We start from the raw sequence: 12,699 nt of genomic DNA, 5'->3' as shown, positions 1-12,699 counted from the left end.
GCTCTATAAAAATCAATACACAACCATCGGATCGACAGCATCCCCAGCTGCCCGGTCCATTTATCATCATGCATGCTTGTGTAATGAAATGACTGTCATGAATGTGATCCGGGCTTCCGCACTTAATTAAACCTGTTGGGCTTCGCTCCTGTCACATTGCTGCTGCCCTGAGTCTTCATTCACAGGACGACTGACCGACCAGAGACTCACACCAAACTTTGACTTCTCTTTTCCCATTCAACCCAGAAGTTCAGAACTAGATGTTGTGATCATGATTGGAAAGTTCCTGTTTCATTCTGCTAAAATACCTACTGTACAAAGCAAACACAGACCCCAACACTGATATTGTTTAAATACACTGTGGTGAATATTGTACTGTAATTCCTATGTAGTTTAATAGTTCATAGGTCAACATTCAAACTCTAGGGTGTTGTCAGCTGAAAATGCAGGCAACTGAAACATGAAAACAGAATCCACAGAACCCAACGCTCAGAGGCTCTGGCTAATAATTAAAACAAAGGTGAAATCTGACAATCTAGCAGCAAACGGATGAATCGAGGCCGAAGTAAGTGCTGTGGAGCCAAGAGGAAAATGGGGAACAGGTACAGGAAGTGGAAGCGTGTGGGAAGAGCCCGTTACCTGAGGAGGGATGAGAAATGGGAAACAAAGCAGCGATGAACGATGAACTGCACCATTTTGTTCAATGCCTTCTTACTAATACCATTGCGTGCAGTCAAAATCCACCAAAAGCATGTTGGTTTCCATATTTAGATAAATTAGCAGGCTGACTATAAATAAGAGCTGTATTCCTGTACGGGTTGATCTGCATTGCTGAGTCATGCAGCTGGATAGATGAGGTGTTTACTCAGTGGCTGGGTGTTTTAGGTCTATCAGCAGCTCTACTTTTTTATGCTCTCACTGTCTCTGGACCCCCTTGACACGTAACGTGGGTCTGTATCTTTCAGCACAGAGGATTAAATCGCTACTGCTCGCAACAGGTTGATACTCACCGTACAGCTTAACAAAGAGACAAATGTGCATGACAGTGGGCTCAGTGTTTATTCAAATGAGGACCATGATGAACACATACAGCGGGGGGGAGGCACACCTACCCATATTTCCACATCTACATGCTGTGTGGAAATGAGAGAGAGGAGGAGAGATTCAGGTTTTGCAGTCACTTCACAGACGACACATAAAAACACACACCTATCCACGAGGTACAAGCGCCGGATAGCAGGGATGGGACAAAGGGCTGGGCTTCAGCGTGTCTTCATTCGATGGCCTGGCCACAGGTCGGGCGGGGAGGGGGTTCGGGAGGGACCGCAACAGACCGTCGAGTAAATCAGCCTGACAAGCAGCACTGATCCCAGACGTCAACCTGGAAGCATGTTGTCAGCGTTCCCGGTTGAGCCTCTACAGGCGTCTCGTGTCTGGGGCTCGACGAGTTTGTTCCATTCATCCTCACAGATCCTCGCAGCCCGTCAGCTGATTATCACAAAGCAGTAAGTGACAGACGCGGTGCCATTTATCTTTTTTTAGACGACAGCGGGACGTTACAGAGGCGTGCGTCTTTGGACGCGGCGAGCGAAACCGGCTGAAACCAGCACAGTGATTTCAGAGTTCCAGTACAGGAGGCAGAGAGTACAAACACCTGCATCACCTGGATCGCTAATAAAACACAAACACCACAAAACACACACGCACCGGCGCTCCAGTAATCTCAGTAATTCATCCAGCAGGACTACAAAGAGAGGCCCTTTGGTAAACCTCCACCTCTTACAGTGTGTTTTCATGTCTGTGGAAGTGATTCCTGTTTTATGTGCGCGTGCTCCTAGTTCAGCTTTCGACGGCTGCTGACAGTGAGAAAGGAGAAATTAATAACCCTCCCCTCACTTCATTAAAATACTGCAAGTCACTGTAAAATCTGACGCGAGGCCCGCGTCTATTAAAGCCCCCTCCACCAACAACTGCACTGCAGCTGGAAGTACTTTTTATAGGATATTCACTTGAGGAATTTCCATATATTTGCATTCACCTGCTTTGGATGGCGACTGAAAACAGCTGCACAGTAACGTCATTGGTAACATAGCTGCGAGTACAAAGATGAGCAGCCTTCTATTGCAGATGTTGAGGAACCGGCATGACGTTAATACTGCGATGAGCCCAGCTGCTGAATGCAGACGTGCACCAGCAGCCTCACGCAAAGCGCTGACCTCCAGGTGATCACAGCCGACAGGTACAGTAGGACCCTGACTGTCGCCTGCTCTCCATCCACACTCACCCCCTCGGCCTTGTCTTCAGAGCTGGCCAGCATCTCCTGCAGCGCTCGGACCGACAGCGACTGTTCCAGCACGAAGGTGCAGATGGACAGATCTGGCGGCACATTCTGCAGCAACAGGAACACAGGATTCACCTAATCATGAAATACCAGGTGCCAGGAACAATTACAACTGTCTCCACATTCAGGGATCGGGTCATGCTCAGTATTTAAAGTATAGAACTAACAGAAGCTTGCGTCTGTACAGTACCTTGGAGTTGGAGATAGACTCAAGGAAGCACAGTCTGTTTCCGAAGCCTTCAGCAGCCAGACAGAGTTTCTGTTGCTCCTTGTGGATCGTAGCTGAACATTGTAAGACCACCTCATCATCCTAGAGACACATAAAGTCACACCGTCAGCACGTCTGTCGCCCAGAGTGAGATTAATACACTCACATCTAGAGAGCGTAGATCTGTTTGTACTGACGCTTTGCTGCATTAGTGTGATTTAATATGTCAAGAATTTCAAGATGTCGAAGATTAATTCCTATTAATAAAAGCAGGAAGTGCTTTCCAGCGTAATAAAAGCACCCTGTTGCTGGACTGTGGCTGCCTGTTGGATGAGTTGTTGGATGGTGTTGTGGGTCAGATGTCGAAAGTTGGCTCGATGGCCATTCACCAGCTTAACCTCCACACTTTCCTCGCTGTGAAAGTGTGAAAGTTCACAGAATCGTCAAAAACGAACAGCTAAATGATGTGTGGCACCAAAATCTGGAAGGAAATGTGTGAGATGACTCATGAACTTAGTTAAGCGCCCTAGAGCCTATAGTTACACGGAACCTTTGCACTTTAGAGTTCACTCTTCCTCTTTTGTGCATTTATGCTATTACACATTTTCTGTGAATGTTGTGACACTTAACCTTAACGCAGTACCGCTGGCCGACTCGAAAAACCAGAGCTGGTTGTTCATTGCTGATCAGACAGATGGCATTTTACACTCACTTCAGGTTGTGCATTTTAATGAGCACTTAATAGGACAGAACACCACATAGGTGCTGCTACAGTCTGGGCTTCATTACTCACTCACTAACTTCAGCTCTGCAACCAGCCTTTGCTCTCATCCTCCTGTAGCTTTAGCCCAGCTGAACCCCATCACTAAACAATTCCCAAACAGCTCACAACCAGAGTATTACGCCGTTATTGGCCCACACTGAGCCACAGCACCATGTACATGTCGCTGATAGGCTGCTCATCAGTCAGTGAGACGGCCACAGCGCTACATGTCCTGCACCCGAGTGCTAGAATCAATTAAAAATCTGTCTGCTCACATAACAGCAGCTAATCCTCCAGGCATCTGGTTGTCTGCCTGGCCACACTGTATGATACAGGTCTCACATCACAGCGGCCTCTATATCAACAGACATTAGCCCGTATACTGTAAGAAACGACCTCTGTTTGCCAAAAATATTATCATTGATTACATCAGGCTCTATGATAACTATGGGCATTTGTACACACCGCGGGGCTGCACAGCAGGGTTGGGCTAAGCTGAATTTGCTGATTGATTATGCGACATGTTAAAGTCGTCACGCTGTGAGGCGCTAATGGAGAAAAAAACGTGTCAGCTTATTCAGACGCAGCCAAAAGAGCCGCACGCACTCACGGTCCCCACTGCATGTGACTGTTCACTTTTTAGCCTGACTCATGGATCAGATCTGAATTCATTGTATTTATTATTATACATGCATCATATTTAGACTCAAGTATATTCCTCCAACCTAAAAGTTCAGATCATCTATTCAGTAGTGGAAATCATTAGTGCCCCAGGCTTTCACTATGGCTGCATCCACGTGGTTTTACCTCTGCACAAAATAAAAATAAGACATCCCTCACTCCACACTTCATCTAAAAAAAGAAATAATGTATTAATAAAACTTGAATTAGATCCATAATCTGGTTAGCTCTTATTGACCGTCTCCCCACAGGAGTAAATGCATGCACACTCAGAACCTGAACAAAGAAGTCAGAGCTGTAGGTGCTGATTCAGCGGTCTGACACTGGCTCACAGATCCATACTGTACATACACATTCATAAAGGAGGGCCAGCGTGCAGGAAAATACGGGTCAGAATAACACAATGAAAGCGTGCGGGAAGCTAAAGGTTTCTGCAGCAGCGTGCATCATGGTGAGTGAGGGCTTTCTTTGTTATACACAAGCTCCACTCTTTAATACGACTGGACGCTGGGCGTGCAAACAGACTCAGTGTGACTGGGAAATACAGTGGCCACAGAGAGGAAGGTATCACCCCGGGGGGTAATTCTGCTCAAACGTCTGATGCAGTGTTTTTACCAGCACGACTTTTAATCCAGACCAGCACTCTGCAGCTCTACAGAGTACGGTAAAGTCACTGTGGTTCTGCTTAATTATCTGATTATCTGCTGATGTGTGGCCTGAGGGAATACTCACACACACACACACACACACACACATACACACTCACTCACTCACACAAACAAATTCCTACATGAACATGTCTGGTGTCTGTCAGCAGCTATTTTGCATTCCAGCCTTCTATGGAGCGAGAGAGGAAATGATAGAGAGACTCAGAGGAAAACAACGTGTGTCTGAGCCTCTTCAGGTTACTTTGTATGAAATGGAACCCATTGTTGAAAGGAAAAAGGAAACCAAAGCTGCATTCCCCCTAATGACCACTGAAACAGTCCTCTAACGGAAATAAAATTTAGCCCCTCATTGCTTTTAAAACAAGCCCTATTAGAGAGTGCTCCTGTGCAGGAAACCGCTCTGTCAGTGACCCGACCCTCCGCTGTTTGAAAGATCCATGGTCCAGATTAAAACGGGCACTCGTTTACACGGAAAAATGTTGAACCTTCACTTCGGGTTCTGCAGGTCATGCAGCCATTAAAACATGAGGCAAGACTATAAAGTGTTACACTGGTTTCTGACAGGAGCAAACGGACAACAGCATCGTTTGCCCAAGCAGGAGTATTTTCACAATAAAAGCCCTACCTGCTAAGCAACCGGCAGACACAATTAGGGCAAAGTTGGACAACATAGCAACTAAAGGGCCGATAGAAATGATAAGGATGAAAAACACAATGATAAGAGAGAGAATATTTAAATTTGTGATTACATGGGTACAAACTAATCTCTGTGTAGAGCATCCAGTCTGTATACGCTGACAGGATGGGTTCCCACACCCTCATCTACATCTGCGCTGCGCCCACATACTGTATAATAATTAGCATGTCTTCTATAGCCGTCATACACACACACACACACACACAGACATGCGAGTAAGCAAAGCACAGCTTGAAAAAAGTGTGCACTCACATGCACAAAGGCCCTTTGGAGAGCTCAAGCTCAAAAGTAGCACAGAGCTGAATACACATCGTCTTACACAACTGCTTATTCAACAGCAGCGGGTGGAAACATTAAATATGAGCAGGAGAAGAAGCACACAGTGTCAGGGACTCGAAGCAGGCAGACGGCGAACCCACATGCACAGCACGGAGGCGATATTATAATCCACAAAAGGTTTATTCTTAAAGGCACGGTCAGACGGTCCAGGTCATACACGAAAAGGCTCGGCGAAGGTACAGACAGGGAACAGGCAAAAACTCACGGTAAGTAGATAATCCAGGGTCGGGCAGGATACATGATACAGACAGGAACAGGACACGGGAAACACGAACACTCAGGGAACTCAACTCATCAAACACGAACACTCAGGGAACTAGAATACGACAATCTGGCAGGGAACTAAGGACACAGGTGGTGGTTAAATACACAGTGACTTGATGACTAACAGAGTGCAGGTGTGGGTAATGAGCAGGGACAGCTGTGACAAGACAAGAAACCGGAAGTAAAGCTAGAACACAAAACAGAGACCGGGAGACTACCAAAATAAAACAGGAAACGGAAACTGGAACCAAAATAAGACAAGCAGGACATGACGTGAAAACAGGGAACAACTAGAAACAAAGACACTGATCATGACAGTACCCCCCCCCCTATGGCGCCTTCCACGGCGCCTACGGAAGCCTCCCCCCCCAAACCAGGGCGGGCGGAGGGTGGTCCCAGGCGGAGGGACCGAATCCCTACCCCTCAAGGTACATGAGCAGGGTGGGTGGAGGGAGGACCGGAGGAGGGCCAAAACAAGAGTCCACAAACACTGCAAAAGTCCATGACCAAGAAAACATGAAGTTCAGGGATTCCCTCACGGAGGGTGATGGCGTGGCGAGACCCTGCCCAGCAGCCGCTGAGCCAGGATGGCACTCTTAGTGCCCTTGAGCTGGGACGATGTCCCCGGGGACCACCCCGCATGGCAGCGTCCTCCAGGCGGACGCTGATCCAGGCGGTTGAGGAGTCGAGGCGGACGACGCCGCAGGAGGCAGCGCCATCCCAGCAGCAGGATGCGCCGAGGGCGAGGCCACCAGTCCGGCAGCAAAGGCAGAGACGAGGCAGGAACCAGCGGCGTCCTCCTTGGACCACCGCGACGAGAGACGTGAACCAGCGGCGTCCTCCTTGGACCACCGCGACGAGAGGCAGGAACCGAAGCAGATGCGGCCGGAGCCGGGCCGCCAGGAACCGATGCAGATGCGGCCGGAGCCGGGACGGGAGCGACCCCCTCCTGGAGGTCGGCCGGAGCCGCGACGGGAGCGACCCCCTCCTGGAGGTCGGCAGGAGCCGCGACGGGCGCGACCCCCTCCTGGAGGTGCGCAGGAACTGCGGCTGGCGCGACCCCCTCCTGGAGGTGCGCAGGAACTGCGGCTGGCGCGACCCCCTCCTGGAGGTGCGCAGGAACTGCGGCTGGCGCGACCTCCTCCTGGAGGTGCGCAGGAACTGCGGCTGGCGCGACCTCCTCCTGGAGGTGCGCAGGAACTGCGGCTGGCGCGACCTCCTCCTGGAGGTGCGCAGGAACTGCGGCTGGCGCGACCTCCTCCTGGAGGTGCGCAGGAACTGCGGCTGGCGCGACCTCCTCCTGGAGGTGCGCAGGAACTGCGGCTGGCGCGACCTCCTCCTGGAGGTGCGCAGGAACTGCGGCTGGCGCGACCTCCTCCTGGAGGTGCGCAGGAACTGCGGCTGGCGCGACCTCCTCCTGGAGGTGCGCAGGAACTGCGGCTGGCGCGACCTCCTCCTGGAGGTGCGCAGGAACTGCGGCTGGCGCGACCTCCTCCTGAGGTGCGCAGGAACTGCGGCTGGCGCGACCTCCTCCTGGAGGTGCGCAGGAACTGCGGCTGGCGCGACCTCCCCCTGGAGGTGCGCAGGAACTGCGGCTGGCGCGACCTCCCCCTGGAGGTGCGCAGGAACTGCGGCTGGCGCGACCTCCCCCTGGAGGTGCGCAGGAACTGCGGCTGGCGCGACCTCCTCCTGGAGGTGCGCAGGAACTGCCGCCGGTGCTGCCTCCTCCTGGGCGGCCCCAAGGGAGACGGGGACTGGAACGACCGCTACAGGGCCGACAGGAACGGGGACTGGAACGACCGCTACAGGGTCGACAGGAACGGGGTCAGAGACAGGGGTGACCTCTACTTGGCCTACGGGAACGCCCTCTACTTGGCCTACGGGAACGCCCTCTACTTGGCCTACGGGAACGCCCTCTACTTGGCCTACGGGAACGCCCTCTACTTGGCCTACGGGAACAGGAACTGGAACGACCTCAATTTGGTCGGCAGGGACAGGGACTGGAACGACCTCAACTTGGTCGGCAGGGACAGGGACTGGAACGACCTCAACTTGGTCGGCAGGGACAGGGACTGGAACGACCTCAACTTGGTCGGCAGGGACAGGGACTGGAACGACCTCAACTTGGTCGGCAGGGACAGGGACTGGAACGACCTCAACATGGCCGACAGGGACAGGAACTGGAACGACCTCAACATGGCCGACAGGAACAGGAACTGGAACGACCTCAACATGGCCGACAGGAACAGGAACTGGAACGACCTCAACTTGGTCGACAGGGACAGGAACTGGAACGACCTCAACATGGCCGACAGGGACAGGAACTGGAACGACCTCAACATGGTCGGCAGGGACAGGGACTGGAACGACCTCAACATGGCCGACAGGGACAGGAACTGAAACGACCTCAACATGGCCGACAGGAACAGGAACTGGAACGACCTCAACTTGGTCGACAGGGACAGGAACTGGAACGACCTCAACATGGCCGACAGGAACAGGAACTGGAACGACCTCAACTTGGTCGACAGGGACAGGAACTGGAACGACCTCAACATGGCCGACAGGAACAGGAACTGGAACGACCTCAACTTGGTCGACAGGGACAGGAACTGGAACGACCTCAACATGGCCGACAGGAACTGGAACGACCTCAACATGGCCGACAAGAACTGGAACGACCTCAACATGGCCGACAGGAACTGGAACGACCTCAACATGGCCGACAGGAACTGGAACGACCGCAACATGGCCGACAGGAACTGGAACGACCGCAACATGGCCGACAGGAACTGGAACGACCGCAACATGGCCGACAGGAACTGGAACGGCCTCTGCTTGGCCGACAGGAACTAGAACGGCGTCCTCCTCTGAGGAGCCGACAGGAACTAGAACGGCGTCCTCCTCTGAGGAGCCGACAGGAACTAGAACGGCGTCCTCCTCTGAGGAGCCGACAGGAACTAGAACGGCGTCCTCCTCTGAGGAGCCGACAGGAACTGGAACTAGAACGGCCTCAATATGGCCGACGGGAACAGGAACGGCGTCCTCCTCTGAGGAGCCGACAGGAACTAGAACGGCGTCCTCCTCTGAGGAGCCGACAGGAACTGGAACTAGAACGGCCTCAATATGGCCGACGGGAACAGGAACGGCGTCCTCCTCTGAGGAGCCGACAGGAACTAGAACGGCGTCCTCCTCTGAGGAGCCGACAGGAACTAGAACGGCCGCAACATGGCCGACAGGGACTGGAACGGCCGCAACATGGCCGACAGGGACTGGAACGGCGTCAACTCCGGAGCTGGCATGACAACTTACGGCTGCCGAGCTCGACGGGGAAGACGACGGGCCTGATTGGGTGGGGTTAACAATCGTCAGACGGGCGGTGCCCTCTGACGGGGACAAGGACGGAACTGGGGTCTGGGCGACACACGGCTGATCCGGGGTCTGGGCGACACACGGCTGATCCGGGGTCTGGGCGACACACGGCTGATCCGGGGTCTGGGCGACACACGGCTGATCCGGGGTCTGGGCGACACACGGCTGATCCGGGGTCTGGGCGACACACGGCTGATCCGGGGTCTGGGCGACACACGGCTGATCCGGGGTCTGGGCGACACACGGCTGATCCGGGGTCTGGACTAGGTTCGACTGGGCTGGGGCCTGGAGACGACAGGGCTGCACCGGGGCATGAGTAACACGCGGCTGAACTGGGGTCTGGGCAGCGCGCGGCTGAACTGGAGACTGAGCAGCGCGCGGCTGAACTGGAGACTGAGCAGCGCGCGGCTGAACTGGAGACTGAGCAGCGCGCGGCTGAACTGGAGACTGAGCAGCGCGCGGCTGAGCTGGAAACTGAGCAGCGCGCGGCTGAGCTGGAAACTGAGCAGCGCGCGGCTGAGCTGGAAACTGAGCAGCGCGCGGCTGAACTGGAAACTGAGCAGCGCGCGGCTGAACTGGAAACTGAGCAGCGCGCGGCTGACTTGGAGACTGAGCAGCGCGCGGCTGACTTGGAGACTGAGCAGCGCGCGGCTGACTTGGAGACTGAGCAGCGCGCGGCTGACTTGGAGACTGAGCAGCGCGCGGCTGACTTGGAGACTGAGGGCCGCGTGAGAGCAGGAAATCCTCCCAGGGAAACAACCATGGAGCTGGGCAGGTTGGTGTAGGCACGACGATCCGACGGGGCGGGGAGAAGGAAACCGAAACCATCGGCGGTGCGACTGGCGCTGGCGTGGTACAGAGCGTGTCGCTTAACTCGTCAAACTTCGCGCACAGTCGCTCGTAGAGGCGATGAACGCTGGGGTGATCTAACGCGGTGTCATCGTCCTCCAGCGTCACTATTGCCACCTCTACGGCGCTGCGCTGATCCTCCGAGTTACTAGCCCGTCGGTAATCCTCCGCAAGGAGCTTGAAATACTTATGTAGGTCGCTGGGTAGCTCGGCGCAGGTAAACTCCATACTTCCGCGGGAGAGTTATATTTGCCGTAAAAAAACAAGGGAAAAACAGTCACTGACCTGACCGGAGGCTAAGTGCTGGCTGGGTCCAAGTGTGGCCAGATTGTTCTGTCAGGGACTCGAAGCAGGCAGACGGCGAACCCACATGCACAGCACGGAGGCGATATTATAATCCACAAAAGGTTTATTCTTAAAGGCACGGTCAGACGGTCCAGGTCATACACGAAAAGGCTCGGCGAAGGTACAGACAGGGAACAGGCAAAAACTCACGGTAAGTAGATAATCCAGGGTCGGGCAGGATACATGATACAGACAGGAACAGGACACGGGAAACACGAACACTCAGGGAACTCAACTCATCAAACACGAACACTCAGGGAACTAGAATACGACAATCTGGCAGGGAACTAAGGACACAGGTGGTGGTTAAATACACAGTGACTTGATGACTAACAGAGTGCAGGTGTGGGTAATGAGCAGGGACAGCTGTGACAAGACAAGAAACCGGAAGTAAAGCTAGAACACAAAACAGAGACCGGGAGACTACCAAAATAAAACAGGAAACGGAAACTGGAACCAAAATAAGACAAGCAGGACATGACGTGAAAACAGGGAACAACTAGAAACAAAGACACTGATCATGACACACAGAGGCCTGTCTGTAATCCAAAGGTAGACATCACAACAAAAAATAATCCTCCTCTGACACCAGAGAGGAAAGAAAGGTTTAGAGAGAGAGAGTCGAAACGTAAGAGAAGGAAACAAAGTCTTTAATCCCGTCCAGTGAATGTTTGAAGCTCCAGGGGAACTTCCAAATATGCAACTTACGCCGCTTGAAAATTACGAAGAACGTTAAAGAAACAAGTTGATGCTCACTCTTGGTTTAACCAATACTATGGGCCGTAGTTTCTTTAGTGGAGCAACCAAAAACTGCAAGGCATGCAAAAAATGTAGAGTCAGCACCAAAGCAGAGAGGGTGCTCAAACAGTAGTAATAGGTCTAATTATAAAGGACGGCAGCACTGCTGAGCAAGCAGACCTTTGTTACTTACTGTCCTGTTAATATTAACACCCTCTTCACGTTGCAATAATTAATTGCCATCAAAAACACCATACCAGGAAGTTTCTACTGGAGCTCTGTGCCACAGATGAATCAGATGCAGAAACTTTCGTACTGTGCAAATACAGTGCTATTGCACTTGCTAAAACAAGTGAGACATCGTCATCTCCGTTCAACATCTTTGTTTCTTGAACCCAAAAATGCACTAAAATCCCATTGTAAACACATGTTCCAGGAGGAAGCAGACTGTGTTTACTCTGACCTTGAAATGGCTGCCATGTAATGATTTATAGGACATTTCGGCTAATAGCATTACTCATCATATAATACTGGGCTTTTGAAAACCAACGGTGACACTGGACCAGTATTAATGCTTCTGCCCCAAAAACCAGAACCAGCTCCACTGGTTAATGGTTGGATTGGAGGATGACTGGAGAAACTTTCACATGTCAAAGTGAGTCTAACACACAATGTGGCCTGCCTCACTGTAAAGCTCCTCACCAGCATCATATTTAGTCAGTTCTGGTTCCGAACTAAAACAGCATCACTCGTGTTCTGAGCAGCTGCTGCTGCACCGCCGCGCATCCGCTCGCTGTTTGTCCGACTGCTGTCGTACTACGAGTTGTATTCCAAGTACTGGGGGGGATTTTGAAGACACACATGCACGCTGGCAGTGGGCAGGTCAGCGGAGGAGGGTTTAAAGCTTGGCGCACACAGACAGAGTGAGTGTGGAGGAGGGGAACGCGTCAGTGATGATGTAATCTGAGAAACGCAGAGGGACGAGCACAGCAGAGAGGGAGACACTGTAATCTATGATCAAACACACAGCAAATACTGATTTAGTGACAGAAGCGCTTTGAAATGCTGTATGTATGTTACTGTTTCATGTTGGACAATGCTAATAATCTCCTTAGTGCTTTTAATATATTTAAAAGGGTACAGTAGGTCATAAGCTCTTCATTAATTGATTAACAACAGGTATCGCAGCAGCAGCAGAGAAGAAAGTCATCATAATGTACATCAATCTAGAAAAGCTTACAAAGCCATTTTAAACAATTTGGACTCCAGAGTCCTACAGTGAGACAGATTACTGACGCAGTGCCTCTGTTCTTCATCTGACTGGACCTCCTCAGAGCCACGGGCACTAACGCAGAGGTTTGCAGATCAAGGACGAGGACGATGTTGCTTAGTTATGTGTTTGCATGTAAATGAATTATGTGCACATTGTTCACC

At 52.0% G+C, this 12,699-nt stretch overlaps 1 protein-coding gene across 16 annotated transcripts in view; it reads right to left on the bottom strand.

The window, feature by feature from the left end:
• Positions 1-12,699, bottom strand: part of ryr2a (ryanodine receptor 2a (cardiac)) — a 60,272-nt gene that overhangs the window by 38,504 nt on the left and 9,069 nt on the right. For 11 of the 16 annotated variants that reach the window (XM_055504169.1, XM_055504173.1, XM_055504171.1 and 8 more), the window contains exons 2-4: positions 2,532-2,651; positions 2,285-2,389; positions 1,113-1,133 (exon numbers count right to left, since the gene is read on the bottom strand). In XM_055504169.1, the coding sequence (XP_055360144.1) occupies positions 1,113-1,133; positions 2,285-2,389; positions 2,532-2,651 (246 nt within the window). The remainder of the gene's footprint in view (positions 1-1,112; positions 1,134-2,284; positions 2,390-2,531; positions 2,652-12,699) is intronic. The other 5 variants (XM_055504174.1, XM_029135201.3, XM_041068627.2 and 2 more) reach the window with 1 other exon arrangement.

Source organism: Betta splendens, chromosome 19 (assembly GCF_900634795.4).
Source record: "Betta splendens chromosome 19, fBetSpl5.4, whole genome shotgun sequence".
In the NCBI taxonomy this organism is placed as follows: domain Eukaryota; kingdom Metazoa; phylum Chordata; class Actinopteri; order Anabantiformes; family Osphronemidae; genus Betta; species Betta splendens.
This window is presented reverse-complemented; position numbering and strand designations above follow the sequence as displayed.